At 39.5% G+C, this 17,236-nt stretch overlaps 2 protein-coding genes and 1 long non-coding RNA gene across 3 annotated transcripts in view; all 3 read right to left on the reverse strand.

Annotated features, from left to right (window-relative positions):
- LOC117300282 (mucin-2-like) overlaps nt 1-6,733 on the reverse strand; it is a 44,626-nt gene extending 37,893 nt beyond the window's left edge. Inside the window, exons 1-3 of the mRNA XM_033784016.1 lie at nt 6,698-6,733; nt 6,137-6,360; nt 3,899-4,010 (exon numbers count right to left, since the gene is read on the reverse strand). Of these exons, the coding sequence (XP_033639907.1) occupies nt 3,899-4,010; nt 6,137-6,268 (244 nt within the window). The 5' untranslated portion in view covers nt 6,269-6,360; nt 6,698-6,733. The remainder of the gene's footprint in view (nt 1-3,898; nt 4,011-6,136; nt 6,361-6,697) is intronic.
- Nucleotides 6,734-6,886: 153 nt separating this feature from the next.
- On the reverse strand, nt 6,887-9,561 carry LOC117299833. The gene is made up of 3 exons (XR_004520110.1): nt 9,474-9,561; nt 7,659-7,874; nt 6,887-6,916 (listed from the first exon to the last, which is right to left on the reverse strand). It is a non-coding gene; the product is annotated as an uncharacterized LOC117299833 (long non-coding RNA).
- A 205-nt stretch (nt 9,562-9,766) lies between these two features.
- The window catches only part of LOC117300283 (SCO-spondin-like), a 46,478-nt gene continuing 39,008 nt past the window's right edge, over nt 9,767-17,236 (reverse strand). The window contains exons 22-26 of the mRNA XM_033784017.1: nt 13,893-14,049; nt 12,802-13,042; nt 11,175-11,423; nt 10,410-10,468; nt 9,767-9,795 (exon numbers count right to left, since the gene is read on the reverse strand). Coding sequence (XP_033639908.1) covers nt 9,767-9,795; nt 10,410-10,468; nt 11,175-11,423; nt 12,802-13,042; nt 13,893-14,049 — 735 coding nt within the window. The remainder of the gene's footprint in view (nt 9,796-10,409; nt 10,469-11,174; nt 11,424-12,801; nt 13,043-13,892; nt 14,050-17,236) is intronic.

The following is a 17,236-nucleotide window of genomic DNA, read 5'->3' on the forward strand; positions in this document are numbered from 1 at the left end:
ATTGGGGTGGTCGTTGACTCAGTAGTGGTCATTGACTTGGTTGGGCCTGTTGACTCTGTGTGAAAAAAATAAACCAATGAACATGAGAAAAAAAGGAAATGGGTGTGATCGTTGCTTTTTATGACTCGCGTAAGAATGTTTAAAAAATAAATATCACACTGCAGAAGCTCCTTGTTAGAGGGTTGGGATCACTTTGTAAACATCTTGACAACTCAGCAGGGCCCAATTTCATGGAGCTGCTTAAGCACAACATTTTGCTTAAGCAAAAAAATCCTTGCTCAGTAAAATCAGATTACCGGCCAAGACTCCACTCAATTGTTATGCTAAGTTAACAACAGCTAAATACCAGTCACAAGCAATGTATATGGCATCAAATTTTGGCCAGTAACATGTGTCAAGTAAGCAAGCTATTTTCGTGCTTAAGCAACTTTTTTGCTTAAGCAGACCTATGAAATTGGCCCCAGGTACTAGGAGCTCTGGTTGAAGTGTGAGACCTATTCCTTTGCTGTGGCACTACTATTACACCACAACAAAATGTTGGTTATCAAGATTAGTCTTTATTTTTGTCGTTTCACAATTTCCGTCCTATGTCAAATGTAAATTAAAATCAATATCAAAGGAAGTGAAAAAAATACTACATTGCCGTTCTAAATCGATAATAAGTGGCTTTTCAAAAACATTTCTTTCTGCAGACAAAAAAAACGAGCCAAAAACTTCAACAATCTTTATGTATACCTGTTGTTGTTACTGTTATTGTTGTACTTGCTGTCGTGACAGATAGTGAAAACAAATGACAGGGGAAAGTTAGAGAGAGACTAAAATTTTGGTTAAGCAAACAGCTAAATTGACATCCATTGTTTTAAAGGAGTGGCTTAATAAATTGGGTTATCACTAATCCTTTATACTTTAACTCTTTAAATATTCAAGGATCTCACCATCTTCTTCACAGCCGTTAACAATTACTTGGTATTTATTTGAATAGTCAGGGTTGACAAGGAAAACTCCAAGATTCAAGGCAAATATGTCTTCAGGTAGGGGGATTTTACTACCACTGGAAACTTCAAAGATTGATGAACCGTCTTTATTTAGAATTTGAGTATAATATCGCGTCTCAGCACTCCGTAAAAGGAATAATACAGTTAACTTCTCCTTTCCCTTCATGCTGTTGATGATGACTGATGTGAGTTGACTCTGTGGTGTGAAGCTGACATCCAAATAAGTAGTTTCATCGGGTTTGTTCTCATCATTTGATAGCGCTGCTGGACTCCACCAATTTTCAGATATTTTATACTCTGCTCGTCTGAGCAGAGCATACTGCATCTTTGTACCCGTAAGTCTACTATTTAGAGGTCTTAGGAGCAGAGCGCTCTCCAAACACCTCCTCTTGTTAGGTGTTCGGGCCAACAGCCCAGCACACCTCTTATTTTTGTTCGTTTTTCATTTTTGTTGATGCGCTTCTTCTTCTTGAATCTTCCATGCCCAAAGGGCCTTCCCCAAACTCATATGAACTTGAAACTTCACACATAGTTAGAGATTCATTAGGAGAGGAAAAATGTGTAAGTTACGTCATGATGGCGTCATCTATTCTTGAGTTCAAAATTAAAAGTTTATTATTTAAAAAAATAAAAACTTTTGGTCTACATGTACATGATGGATCCTTAAAATCGATATACATGTATCATCGGAAAGTCCGTTAATAAGTTCATTGATAAGTGCATATCCTCACCCACATTAGCTATTTTGACAATCTATACATCATAGGAAAGGGCTTAACGTACTTCACAAAAATTGATATATGTTTGTGACCTTCTCCTGACCCATAGACCTGTCTAAACTGGAAGTGCATGAAAAATGCTTTAAAAAGGCGTTATTTCATGGATTTTTCTTCATGTCAATTGTCCACCAGGCATGTACCCTTTTTGTTACCTTGTTTTTGTTATGACAACAAACTTATGTCAAGTCAGATTTATATTTATATTGTTACTCTTATTCTTCACACCATGCAAATCTTCAAACACCATTTAAACCCATAGTTCTTTAAAGATACAGCCCTTTTTTTATTCACCTACATGTACAAGACACTTCTGAGGTCTCCAAATCAAATTCATTGAAAATTTCTTCTTTCTCAAAAACTACGTTACTTCAGAGGGAGCCGTTCCTCACAATGTTTTATACTATCAACAGCTCCCCTTTACTTGTAACAAAGGAAGGTTATGTGCTAATAATGTGTTTGAGTAATTCCCAAGAGTGTCCACTGCCTTTAATGGACAAATAAATTATTGAATTGAATTGACCTGTGGTTGTTGCCTTATTTGTAGATTTTTTTTTTTTGCCGCTCTCTGTATTTTTTTTAAAATGGCATTGTATATTTTATTGCTACTCGTTGCTTTTGGTATTCCTCTATGTATTTTAAGTCCTGATGTGTTATGTGATTTTAATGGGCTTACTTTTTATTGTTCATTGCGTTTTTGATCTGTGTTGTATTCCCTCACTTTAATTTTGGTCATCTCTTTTTCTTATTTTTATGATTCTCTGCATTTTAAACACTGTTTGTTTTAGTATTTTATTGTTTACTTCCTAGATGGTTTACTGGTTTATATATTTTTATTGTTAATTGCCATGCGCCTTGGAACAAGTTTGCCTGGAACTGGCGCAGTATAAATAAGTTATTATATTTTTATAAATTATTATTATTATTATTTGAAGGTAGTAGTTGTTGCTATTGGAGTGGTGGTGTGTATATAGTAGTGGTTACCACCTCGGTGGTTGTAGGTGCAGCTATAGTTAATAATTATGAAAAATAATTTGCTGTTCTTGCACTGTGGACCCATTTTTTTATGCCCCGTCAGTATTTCCCTAGAAGGTTTATGTGGAGTTACGTGTTGAAGTATGAGACCTATCCCCAGCCGTGACACTTGTGTCCTTCAGCAAGACACTTAACCATTGCTTCGTCCTTCGGATGGGACGTAAAGCCATTGGTCCCATGTGTTGTGCAACGCATGTAAAAGAACCCAGTGCACTTATCGAAAAGAGAAGGGGTTCACCTCGGTGTTCCTGGCTGTGGCTGCTGTATGCGCCGTAGCACCTTGTACCCATAGAAAGTTTGTTCATGTATATACTCAGCGCCTTGAGTACCTTGTTTGGTGGATGCGTGCGCTATATAAGACTTTGATATTATATTATATTATTCCAATTCATAGCATCATGTAATGGCTACATGGTGCTGTGGTGCAATATTGTTATGTCACAAAAAAAATTTACAATCTTAATTACAGACTTGTATTTACTTTTTTTTCACAATTTCCGTCAAAAGTTTTTTGTTGTGCTTGCTGTTGTTGTTGCTGCTTTTGCTGTGCTTGCTGTTGTTGTTGCTGATTTTGTTGTGCTTGCTGTTGTTGTTGCTGTTGTTGTTGTGACAGATAGTGACGACAAACAAATAACAGGGGAAAGTTTGACTTACAGGGAAGGTACACGTTTGGTAATTACTCAAAACAGTTAAATAAATGGTTGATAATGACCAGCTGGAGCTGTTTATTACCCGTTGTTTTTTGGGTACATTTGTGCGTGTTAGCCCACAGCCTCGTTCCCAGGGGTGATCGATCTCGCCGTGCCAGAATAGAAGGATGCACACGAATGCATATCCGAAAACCGTCTCAGTCATAAAAATGCAACACACGTACAGAGCTCAAGGAAAGGATGCTGGAAAACGGATAAGTTTGACAGAGTTTCTTACTTTATTATGCCTTTTAACCAAAACCTTGCAGGGTTGTGGCCGTGCGATCACACGGCCACAACCCTGCTGGTTTTAAACGGCAGTTTAAGAACTCGTCGCTACCCTCTTATTCCCTTAGGAATAAAATATTCTGTGAACACTTGAAAGACAAGAGTGACTTCTTACCTGTTGTGGTTTTTATGCAGTCGACGATTGGCGAACATACAAGTTTACTAACTGGAATTGACGGACTCTGATCCGTTTCACACACGCATTCTTCACATTCCCCAGGTTGATCCTGTACAGAAAGTAAAAACAAAATATTTGTTGCATGAACGTTTTTTTTTCTCCATCTATAGACAAATCCAGGCGTGCAAGTGCTGGGCGCCGCCATGGGTGCCGCGCGGCACTGCTGCAGTGTCTTTGTGCCTAATTTTGTGCACAAAGACATGATGAAATCTTTTTCCTTTTCACTTTTTATGGAAATTGAATGTCTTCCTCGACAATCTACGCAATTTCCCTGACATGGCTGCATGATACTACATTCTTGATAACTTTTTTGTAATAAAGCACAAAGTAAAATACTGAAATTCTGACAAAATGTAACGCATTTTATCGACTTTTATGCAGTTTACATGTCTTTTTCCCCTAACTCACCTAAGACAATCACCGTTTTCAAGATGATTCGGTTCTATTTAGTTGCAAATATTTGTGGTCAGTGATCTTCATTAGTATATCATGATGTCCTGGCAAGAAAATTGTGTAAGTCGTTGAGGGAAACATTTAATTTCCATAAAGAGTGACAAGGAACATGATTTCCTTATGTCTTTGTGCAAAAAGTAGGCACACGTACACCGCAGCAGTGGCGTGCGGTGCTCAACACCTGTGCGCCTAGTGCACGCCTGGGTTTGTCTATATTCACCGAAGTTGAATGCTTTTGTCAAAAAGCCAATTTGTCAATTTCACATATTAAAGAGAAAATAGTATCAGCTGTTGCAAAGTGTTCACCAACCTAAAGGACCTATGGCGCATATGCAATCATTGAATTGGAGACTTTGAGACGATGGTGGCAGCAGACTTACCAGGTAAATCCGATGCTCTCCGTAGTATGCGAATGCTCAGAACTATGTAAACAATGACAATTTCCCTAATAAGTCTGCAGCCACCTAGCATTCCAAAGTCTCCCATTGTTTTTCAACTTGCTAAACTTTGGGTAATATCTAAGAAACAATTACCCAGTTCTCAATTACGTTACCGATGATGTAAAGATTGTAAAAATCAAATTTTTTAAAATAAAAAACGTTGATGTAATGCGGCACTCGATTATCATCAAGACAGCATTTTCAAGTCATCTATATGAGGTTAAATTAAATTTTAATCTGAGTGATCTTTTGCGAAGAGTTGGAGGGAAGACGAAAAAAGAGAAAAGCGGAAAAGAAAGAACAACTTGTACCATGTCAAGAGGTGTTCGGATGAAGTAGGAATACCTAAATAATAGAGAGGTTTCGCAGAGTCACCGATACTCTTACGGTTTCGCAGAGTCACTGATACTCTTACGGTTTCGCAGAGTCACCGATACTCTTACGGTTTCGCAGAGTCACCGATACTCTTACGGTTTTGCAGAGTCACCGATACTCTTACGTGAACGGATACGTCATGATACGTCATCACTTTTTGAGGTCCATGTGACGTATAACCGTGGTACACAAGTCAGAATAGTCGCTCAGAACGGGAATCTGTCGCCATACACGTAAGTAAACAACGAGTATATTTTGTAGCGGATTGTTATTTTTTAATGTACGTACCAGGTTTTCACCATGTCTATTAGAGGTATCATACATGGATGAAGTTGGACATTGTTAACCACCATGCTTCAGAAAAAGAGAAATGGCGATTGTACATAGGTGCAGCCATTTGGTTAATAGTGCCCTCTTGAGCCTCAAGTTGAGGGTATTCGTTAGAACGTTGCGAAACAAAACTGCACAGCTCACTTGACGCGAACGCGTACGGTTCGATATCTGAATGCGTATTCGTATCCGCGACTCTGCGAAACCTCTCTACTGAATAAGACAGACTACTACATTGTATTTTCATCTTTCTTCCTTATAAACAACTAGGTCGGACCTTTCCAAAGTAACTCTGACTGGAAAAAGTGCCAAAGTAAACCTCTTCTTGGCACATTACAAATTCAGGTAACCATCGTGCTAATTTTCTAGGTGTTTTCGTGGGCATGAAATACATTAATTTTGATTTCTTTTTGTGTAACTAAAATTAGTTTGCACCATATACTGTCCAAATCAACAGCAAAATAGATATTGAGTAAGAATGAAATAGATCCGTAATGTTATTTTGAATGAATAAAACTGTGAACCTGGGAGGCAAGTACCCAAAGAAAATTTCTGTGGATGCAACATGCAACAATACCTGTTCAAGTCTGACACACATGTTTGAATTCCAGGTAAATCCCATCACGCCCTCCAAGTAGCCTGCACCAAAACCATCTCCAAAGTCCCTGTGGTACCCATCATCACATGGGCATGTGTCTTCACTTTGCATACTACATTCATATATTGGTGCAAAAGGGGCAGAACTCAATGAGCTCTGAATTGAACAAGGAATGGGTTCGCTGACATGACAATCAGGGCAAGCTATAGATCGGGAGAAGAATACAAAATAAAGTGTTTTTTTTTTCAATGTTGAATTCCGAACAGATTCAAGTTCAACCCCCACCCCCCCGTCCCCCTATTCACCGGTTGAATTTCTGTGTGCTTTCTGCCTCTCTCACTCTATTTATGTATTTCCATTTGAGTGCTTACTGTTTAAAGGCAGTGGACACTATTGGTATTTACTCTGACAAGTATCAGAATAATTATTAGCATAAAACTTTTTTTTCACAATTTCCGTCAAAAGTTAAATTTCAATTAAAGTAAGCATCAAGGAAGTTAATATATAGTGCACATTCGTTCAAAAGAAAATTAAGCTCACCTATTGTTGTTGCTGCTGCTGTTGCTGCTGTTGTTGTTGCTGCTTTTGTTGTGCTTGCTGTTGTTGTTGCTGCTTTTGTTGTGCTTGCTGTTGTTGTTGCTGCTTTTGTTGTGCTTGCTGTTGTTGTTGCTGCTTTTGCTGTGCTTGCTGTTGTTGTTGCTGCTTTTGCTGTGCTTGCTGTTGTTGTTGCTGATTTTGTTGTGCTTGCTGTTGTTGTTGCTGTTGTTGTTGTGACAGATAGTGACGAAAAACAAATAACAGGGGAAAGTTTGACTTACAGGGAAGGTACACGTTTGGTAATTACTCAAAACAGTTATATAAATGGTTGATAATGACCAGCTGGAGCTGTTTATTACCCGTTGTTTTTTGGGTACATTTGTGCGTGTTAGCCCACAGCCTCGTTCCCAGGGGTGATCGATCTCGCCGTGCCAGAATAGAAGGATGCACCATGGTGCGACAAGGGTGTTTTTTCTTTCATTAGTATCTCCCAACTTCAACGACCCAAATGAGCTCAAATTTTCACAGGTTTGTTGTTTTATGCATATGTTGAGATACACCAACTGTGAAGACTAGTCTTTGACAATTACCAATAGTGTCCAGTGTCTTTAAAGCACCGTTTAATGGTTTATGAGACGCTGTGGCGCAATATGCTGCAAATCAAACCAGGAACACCATGGCGAACCACTTTTTCTTTTTAATAAGTGCACTGGGCTCTTTTACGTGCGATACACAACACACAGGACCAATGGCTTTACGTCCCATCTGAAGGACGAAGCAATGGTTAAGTGTCTTGCTTAAGGATACAAGTGTCAGGACTGGGACTCAATCCCACACTCTGCTGAACGGAAACACCACAGTTTGAATTCAGTGCTCTTAACCGTTCAGCCACTACACTTCTGTAAATTACATGTAGTTGTTTTTCCCCACATGATGTCAACTGATAATGTACCTATAGCCTTACCAATGGTTGTTGTATAGCAATTGTTCTGTATACAGTCACACTTCAGTACGCAATGGCTACCATTAAACTGAGTTTCTTGAGAGCATTCACAGCAAAATTCTTCTCCTTCGGGGTCCGTAAAATTGTTTGGTTGACACTCATTGCTAATTTCTGGGCACACATGCTGGCGACATTTTACACTACAGTTAGTTTGCACTGATGCGTAAGGACAGGTAGCTGCAATGGAAGAGAAACAGTTTTGGATATCAGTCAAAAAGCATTGTGTCCATAAAAAATGAATAAATAAACACGCAAATAAAAAAATTAAAAAATCAAGGGAAAAAAATAAAATAAATACAGATAAATAAATAAATAAATAAATGAAAATGGCATTTAGGCACCGTGAACTTTTGAAATTGCACAAATGCTCAAATGTACACACAACACAAACATTACAGTAATGAGAAAAACATGTTTTTTTTAACAGAGTCTATGGCCTAAAGCAATGCGTCAAGATCACTTACGCATATAAAACGAAAGATCACACCAAAGAACACAACATGCCCATAGGTTTGTATAAACAATGCCTATCGCATAATCTGTCGTATGCATCAAGGAGCAATTGTAGCAGATGATGGACTCAATGGGTATAGACCCATTGCACAACGCACAGGACACTTGACACGCGTCTCCTGTCTGCCATTTTGGGGTTCAAAATATGCACACAAGGATGGTACACGTGTTTACACACACATTGGTGCGTAAACACATACCGTATGTATACCATCCATTTGAACACATTTTGACACCCAAAGTTGCGGCCATGAGACACTCATGTATGAGCACTGCGCATTGTGCAATAGGGGAAAAGCACATTCTTTTGAAAACTGTACTTGTGTACTTTAACCAAGTTACTGATTTGAATGTGATACCTAACACACTATCAGATAATGTACCTAGTGCAAAATCCATCGCTGTAAAAAAACTACAAATAAATGATCAAGGTGGCTTATATTTGGGGACAGCATTGCTGATAATTTAAATACTTAAGGACAATAAGATTGTGGTCCGTATAAAAAAAATATACATCAACATGGATTCGAGGAATACACAATACGGATGCATATTACATGTACGTTTATGCAATATGCAAACAGTCCATGGACACATTGATTTAAGCCTGAGACCACAAATTGTAGTTTGAATGGTCAAAATAGTCTATGGAATTTGCACACTATCATGGGGGAGTGTTTGGTCATGCCGAAGTGTGTCCTTATGTTTCCTGCAAACACTTGGCCCAAGCTGTATGCCAAGCAAACTGAATTGGCAAACATTTCTGCCTATGAGTTAGCAGTAACAAATGTCATCCACCCTATTTCAAATGACCTTTTTAAGCACCCTTTGTGAAAAAACCAGTTGACAAATTAACGTCTGACAAAATGAAGTTAGCTGTGAACTTTTGTATTCATGCCTAGACTGATTTGTATAGCAGACTACAGGGTGAGTCAAGCAAAACTTGACCAGGATGGGTGATTTTTGGGTGATTTTTTTCAAACAAATGACACTCAAATCAGAACTGCAAAGTCGTGCTTAAATACCAGAATAAGGTCAGCCAAATAGTAATGTCAAAAGAATTACTTGTGACTGGTATCCTGTTAAATTTTGCCAAGCAGAAAATTTAAAAGCAATAACTGTTGTTAAAGTAGCCCTTTGAAGTTGGGCAGAAAGCTTGAGTAAAATTCACTTGACATTGACGAGGAATGCCAGTCTAGAAATAAAGGAAAGTCTTATTTAGAACTCTACGAATAAGAAAAAATATAAGACATGGTTACTCACATGGTGATGGTAAGTCAGGAATATCAGTGGTGGTACTTGGGGTAGGAGTAGACTCAGTGGTGGTACTTGGGGTAGTAGTAGACTCAGTGGTGGTACTTGGGGTAGGAGTAGACTCAGTGGTGGTACTTGGGGTAGGAGTAGACTCAGTGGTGGTACTTGGGGTAGGAGTAGACTCAGTGGTGGTACTTGGGGTAGGAGTAGACTCAGTGGTGGTACTTGGGGTAGGAGTAGACTCAGTGGTGGTACTTGGGGTAGGAGTAGACTCAGTGGTGGTACTTGGGGTAGGAGTAGACTCAGTGGTGGTACTTGTGGTAGTAGTAGACTCAGTGGTGGTACTTGGGGTAGGAGTAGACTCAGTGGTGGTACTTGGGGTAGGAGTAGACTCAGTGGTGGTACTTGGGGTAGGAGTAGACTCAGTGGTGGTACTTGGGGTAGTAGTAGACTCAGTGGTGGTACTTGGGGTAGGAGTAGACTCAGTGGTGGTACTTGGGGTAGGAGTAGACTCAGTGGTGGTACTTGGGGTAGGAGTAGACTCAGTGGTGGTACTTGGGGTAGTAGTAGACTCAGTGGTGGTACTTGGGGTAGGAGTAGACTCAGTGGTGGTACTTGGGGTAGGAGTAGACTCAGTGGTGGTACTTGGGGTAGGAGTAGACTCAGTGGTGGTACTTGGGGTAGTAGTAGACTCAGTGGTGGTACTTGGGGTAGGAGTAGACTCAGTGGTGGTACTTGGGGTAGGAGTAGACTCAGTGGTGGTTTTTGGGGTAGGAGTAGACTCAGTGGTGGTACTTGGGGTAGTAGTAGACTCAGTGGTGGTACTTGGGGTAGGAGTAGACTCAGTGGTGGTACTTGGGGTAGGAGTAGACTCAGTGGTGGTACTTGGGGTAGGAGTAGACTCAGTGGTGGTACTTGGGGTAGTAGTAGACTCAGTGGTGGTACTTGGGGTAGGAGTAAACTCAGTGGTGTTTCTTGGGGTAGGAGTAGACTCAGTGGTGGTACTTGGGGTAGGAGTAGACTCAGTGGTGGTACTTGGGGTAGGAGTAGACTCAGTGGTGGTACTTGGGGTAGTAGTAGACTCAGTGGTGGTACTTGGGGTAGTAGTAGACTCAGTGGTGGTACTTGGGGTAGGAGTAGACTCAGTGGTGGTACTTGGGGTAGGAGTAGACTCAGTGGTGGTACTTGGGGTAGGAGTAGACTCAGTGGTGGTACTTGGGGTAGGAGTAGACTCAGTGGTGGTACTTGGGGTAGGAGTAGACTCAGTGGTGGTACTTGGGGTAGGAGTAGACTCAGTGGTGGTACTTGGGGTAGGAGTAGACTCAGTGGTGGTACTTGGGTAGTAGTAGACTCAGTGGTGGTACTTGGGTAGTAGTAGACTCAGTGGTGGTACTTGGGGTAGGAGTAGACTCAGTGGTGGTACTTGGGGTAGGAGTAGACTCAGTGGTGGTACTTGGGGTAGGAGTAGACTCAGTGGTGGTACTTGGGGTAGGAGTAGACTCAGTGGTGGTACTTGGGGTAGGAGTAGACTCAGTGGTGGTACTTGGGGTAGTAGTAGACTCAGTGGTGGTACTTGGGGTAGGAGTAGACTCAGTGGTGGTACTTGGGGTAGGAGTAGACTCAGTGGTGGTACTTGGGGTAGGAGTAGACTCAGTGGTGGTACTTGGGGTAGTAGTAGACTCAGTGGTGGTACTTGGGGTAGGAGTAGACTCAGTGGTGGTACTTGGGGTAGGAGTAGACTCAGTGGTGGTACTTGGGGTAGGAGTAGACTCAGTGGTGGTACTTGGGGTAGTAGTAGACTCAGTGATGGTACTTGGGGTAGGAGTAGACTCAGTGGTGGTACTTGGGGTAGGAGTAGACTCAGTTGTAGTACTTGGGGCAGTAGTAGTAGTAGCAGTAGTTGTTGTTGCGTAGCAGCCAGGTATAGGAAAACACTCAATCATGCGATTTCCACATACACTGTTGAAGAAAGGGCATTCAAATGTAAATCATGTACTGTAATAATCTAAACACAGCCAACGAACAGATTTGTTTTCTTCATCAATTCTTCTACTTGGTGATTACACTATGATAAAAAATGGTAGCCAAACGGTTTTGTTTGATATATTATGTTCTTTCATTTTTCATTTTTGGTATAGCTGTGTTCTACAGTACTGGGAAACAATTCCTGGCAGTCTACAAAAATGAAAACAGTCAGCTTCAAATTCTCACATGATCTTTTCTATTGGTGTTTGAGTGTTTGAGTGTGGGCATGAAATGTAGTAGGATGCCTCCAGGTTTGTTTTACTAGAGTGTTCACTAATTAAAACATTAAAATGGTACATTAAAAGGAACATGCAAACACTATAACATTGCTAAACATCAATCAACTAGTGAAGGTGAAAAAGCTATGTTCAATCCAGAGCAAATGATCGTGTTCCAAATAATATAAGACAAAAGGAGGCAGGCTGACACCAAAAAAATGGTTTAAAGGTAGTGGACACTATTGGTAATTACTCAAAATAATTAATAGCATAGAACCTTACTTGGTAACAAGTGATGGGAGAGGTTGATAGTATAAAACATTAGGAGATACGGCTCCCTCTAAAGTGGAGTAGTTTTCGAGAAAGAAGTAATTTTCCACAAACTTGTTTTGGAATTTGAGGTCTCGAACTCAAACATCTGAAAGCACACAAGTTCGATGACCGATTGAGCTCAAATTTTCACAGGTTTGTTATTTTATGCGTATGTTGAGATACACCAAGTAAGAAGATTGGTCTTTGACAATTATCAATAGTGTCCAGTGTCTGAAGGATTTAAAGTAATATGGAGTCGAACAAAAATTTACTTGAGAGGGATTTGACCGACGACCTCCTGATTAAGGATCAAATTGAACCATCTAGCTCTATGATGGCAGTATCCCTATTTTGTCAATATCTTTGTTCGGGGCTGCCAGTCAGAAGCCATAGAACCACCAACAGATATTTGTTCGGGGGTGCCAGTCAGAAGCCATACAACCACCAACAGATCTTTGTTCGGGGTGCCAGTCAGAAGCCATAGAACCACCAACAGTTCTTTGTTCGGGGGTACCAGTCAGAAGCCATAGAACCATAGAACCACCAACAGATCTTTGTTCGGGGGTGCCAATCAGAAGCCATACAACCACCAACATATCTTTGTTCGGGCGTGCCAGTGAGAAGCCAGAGAACCACTAACTGGCGTTGAACCAGGGATCTTACTCAAGTTTATGATACAACCAGGATTTAAAATAATAAAAAGCGGCATAAAATGGTTCACATGGCAACCGTGTAAAAATAGTGTGTGTGTTAAGTCCAACAAGGCCCTTAGAGTTCCTTACCATTCTTGACAGTCGTCATTGAAGACAGTTCCAGAGTCCACAACTTCATCTCCATATTGGCATGGGCAGATGGATGTATCAATACATCTACCATTATGTAAGACTTTACCAGGTGGGCAGTGACATCCTTCAACACAATCTAACTGTTGACAATCCAAGTCGTCAGTGGTATTAAAACAAGTGTCTGGACAAACCTTCCCACAAGGGAGGTAAGTAGATCCTTCCACATTACACTGCAAACCTAAGAAAATACAAGCACAATACAAGCATTAGGCATGAAACTACAGTTTCTCAAAACAAAAATAAAATTCACTAGTCGTCATTGCATTTGTGCACAAATGCATAGCTGTTTCGTCAATAAAATTTTCACATTTTTCAGCTTAAGTTTAAATTATTTTGTGTATTCAAAGCAGTTTTGCCTAATCCGGCATATAAAAAATAAAAACAATTAGATTATACCTTGCTCAGTTTGCAATTTATGACTTAACGGTGCAAACATTAAACAATCATAAAAATCATGTGATGATTTCAGCATGACGTCATATCACAATTCACAAGTACTTGCCAATATCTGACAACCTACAAAGTTTCGACATCAAACGATCATTACTTCGGGAGTTATACGAGTTCAAAAAGTGCATATTTAATGCGATCCCTGAAAGTTTCACTGCAACTGCTCTTTAGGAACTATGCAAAAAAACGCAATTACTTAAGATGACAACTATGATAATAATAATTACAAAATTTAACAAAAACAAGAGTTGTTTCACTGGACTACACTACGAAACAGCTAATAAAGAGGTAACTGCCAGTCACAAGTGAACTGTGTTTTTCAATTATGGATGGCCTGACTGAGATAATATGTGAACAGCAATTACATGCTCCAACAAGGCCCTGAGAAAGAATGTGTTAACACAGACCAGTTCTCATGTAAGTTTCAACATTATACATGTAACACCCTGTAAAAACAACTTTTTTTTTAACCCTGAGCCAACAAACTTTACTACCTATCCAAATCATAAATTTCACTTTTTATTTTATTTTGACTTCAACCAAAACAAAACTGAGGGTCGAGAATTTTGAACACTCACAACATAAGCCTTCATTTCTCCATTTAATTGGGACACCTCCTTGCGTGCACAGTTCTGCGTAGTTGCTGATTGCAGTACATAAACACTCACAGTCACCGCCACGATCACATCCACAACTGTCGAACAAACACCTCTCGTAATAAATGTCTGGGTCCACCTTAGAAACAAAAGAACCATCAAAATGCTTATTAGATATCCTAGAGACCATTCAGTTCAAATCAACATAATATTTATTTTTTTACTTATGCTCATTCTATTACACTACGCCATTGACACAACACTAGAAGAAGAAGTACATGTAGATGATACATAGACAAATAATACACTTTTAGAATTTGGGTATTTTTTGTAACACAAAACAAAATGTCCACAGATTTTCACTTAACTTACACGGTTTCAATATCACGATACATGTAGTAGAAAGCTTCCCTTTAAAAGTTATTTACAGAGGTGCTGTAGTTTTTGAGAAATGAGTAAAACACTGGACATTGTGTTTTGTGTTAGAAAAAAGAACGGACACCCTTTAGGGACCATGGATAAACTAAGAATGCGGCCGCCCGCGGTCAGACTCGTTCTAGAACGAGTCCGTCCCAAAATTGTCACGCGCCCGTCCCAAGATGGATTAAGCGCTTCACTGATTTTTAAGGTCCCTCATTATCGAACTCTATTGTTGGTGCCTTTTGTTGTTCAGATTACATGGACAAGGCAGCTCGCAAGTAAGCCACGAAGGGGTGAAGGATTAGTGTTTGCGGTCTAGCTCAGGTATACACCAGACAATGGGTTGGAGATGTCCATGTACAGCCAACCCTCGAGTTTGCCAAAGCCAATACAATAATATGGTACTGCCATAACAAGTTGAAGTGGTGACTATTATTCTTAAATTTGAAATCATTGCCAACTTATTTTGTATCTACATCTAATTATTACATTAGGACCTGTGTTTACAGAGATGCTTACACTTACACGATTTGTTCATAAAGGTACCGCGAAATCATGCTGACCGGCTTGCAATCACACAAAACACAACCCAAAATTACATCGTAGTACACAAACACACTATATCCAGCGACACACAGTGTTTTCACTATTCAGGCCTAGTAGTCTTGTTACTTTGCGTGCAACGAACTATAATGCAAGAAACATTGAACGCTAGAGGGCTTTCCTAAACAATGTGATATAGCGGGAGAGCCGCCCTCCGTTGGAAAATTTGCGCAACAGTCTACGAAATTAGTTACAACCGCCTTGAGATTAAGACTTTCGGGAGAATCTGGTGTCCGAAAATTGCAATACTAACCAGCGTACAACATTGGCGCCGTTGCTGGTACCTTGGGCATGTCAACAACGTGGTGAATTTTCAGCAGTTCCTTGGGAATATTTAGCGTGTTTAAGAAAAACTACATAACGTGTTGGCTTCATTGTTCAAACATGAAACATTTTGGATACCTTGGATGTACAAAAAAAGGTATAGTTTTACTGTTTAATGTAAGATGTTTTTCCTATTGATTTTGTTTTATTCTGTTGTATTTTGGGGGATTATTTTGCATGGCGGTCGTGCGAAAACGCAATATTTTTTATTTTTTAATATGCGGTTGTGTTTTGACTTATTGCGTGAAAAGGGCTAGGATTAATCTTTTTGTAACTTAAAAAAAAACTAGTCAAAATATAAACTAGACCGGAGACACAGTTATTATAATTTACATGGATCTTTGGTTGTTGTTTATATATTGAAACGACAGTTTACGTAAATTGCAGTGGAAACAACTTGGGTTTATATCTACCCAGATAAGCCGATTATAACTACACAGTGGTTTTCGGCCTCACCATTGTTCCTTTGTTATACAGTGGGTCTTCCTCAAGACCCGGTGGGTGAGAAGAACGCGTTCCACTGCGTAGATTTTCTTTTGTTCAATTTGTCACGCGAAGGAACGCGTCGCGACGCGGTCGTTCCCGTGACATAGTTTATCCATGGTCCCTTAAAGGGAAGGTACACGTTTGGTAATTACTCAAAACAACTATTAACTTAAAAAAAAGACTGACTTGGTAACGAGCATTGGAGAGCTGTTGATAGTAAAAAACATTGTGGTAAACTACTACCTCTGAAGTAACGTAGTTTTTGCGAAAGAGGTAATTGCTCACTAAAATATTCTAGACTTCTAAAACATTCTAGACGTCTGCCTAGAAGTCTTATTCTTATCTGAAACCACACAAATTCGTCCAAAAAGGCTGTTTTTCTGTTTTTCTTTCATAATTTTCTCACAACTTGGAGGACCAATTGAGCCCAAATTTTCACAGGGTTGTTATTTTATGTTTATGATCGGATACACCATGTGAAATTACTAGTCTTTGACAAGTACCAAACGTATTTAGTGCCTTTAAACAAATACAGGTGTATATTAGTTGCATTATCTGTTATGCAGCTTTCCCTCTGTCCTTCCACGCTTCCCGCATTACATTCCCTGAATGCAGTTACCACCTTAAAGGCAGTGGACACTATTGGTAATTACTCCAAACAATTATCATCATAAAACCTTTCTTGATTACGAGTAATGGGGAGAGTTTGATAGTATAAAATATTGTGAGAAACAGCTCCCTCTAGACGTAGATTTGGAGAAAAAAGTAATTTTCCACAAATTTGATTTTGAGCTCTCAAGTTTAGAATTTGCATCAGAAAGCACACAACTTCGTGTTAAAATGGTGTTTTTCCTTTCATTATTATATCGCAAATTCGACGACTGATTGAGCTCAAATTTTCACAGAATTGTTATTTTATGCATATGTTGAGACACACTAACTGTGTCTTTGACAATTACGAATAGTGTCCAATGTTTTTAATGTTCCAGTAATCTAACCTTGCATTTACCATCCTTTTGTCCACACTAATTAACTCTAATTGGATCATAGCCAAACCATTTGTTTGCAAATAACAAACTTTGATTTGGCTCAAATGTTCTGCCTGTTTCTGGATGCATTCCCTTAACTTGTTGCTCCTCTTTCAAAGAAACTGGACACCTTAGGTACATGTATATCAAAGACCAGTCTTCTCACTTGGTGTATCTCAACATATGCATAAAATAACAAACCTGTAAAAATTTGAACTCAATTGGTCGCCAAGGATGTGAGAGAATAATGGAAGAAAAAAACACCCTTGTCGAACAAGTTGTGTGCTTTCAAATGAATGATTTCGAGAACACAGCTGAGCTCTCAACATCAAGTAAACTAGCTCTCCTTGTCTCATTACCAAGTAAGGTTTTATGCTAACAATTGTTTTGAGTAAAACCAATAGTGTCCAGTGCCTTCAATGATATTAATGGATATATTTTTGTTCGAGCCTCTGCCTTCAATGA

Source organism: Asterias rubens, chromosome 15, assembly GCF_902459465.1.
Source record: "Asterias rubens chromosome 15, eAstRub1.3, whole genome shotgun sequence".
In the NCBI taxonomy this organism is placed as follows: Eukaryota; Metazoa; Echinodermata; class Asteroidea; order Forcipulatida; family Asteriidae; genus Asterias; species Asterias rubens.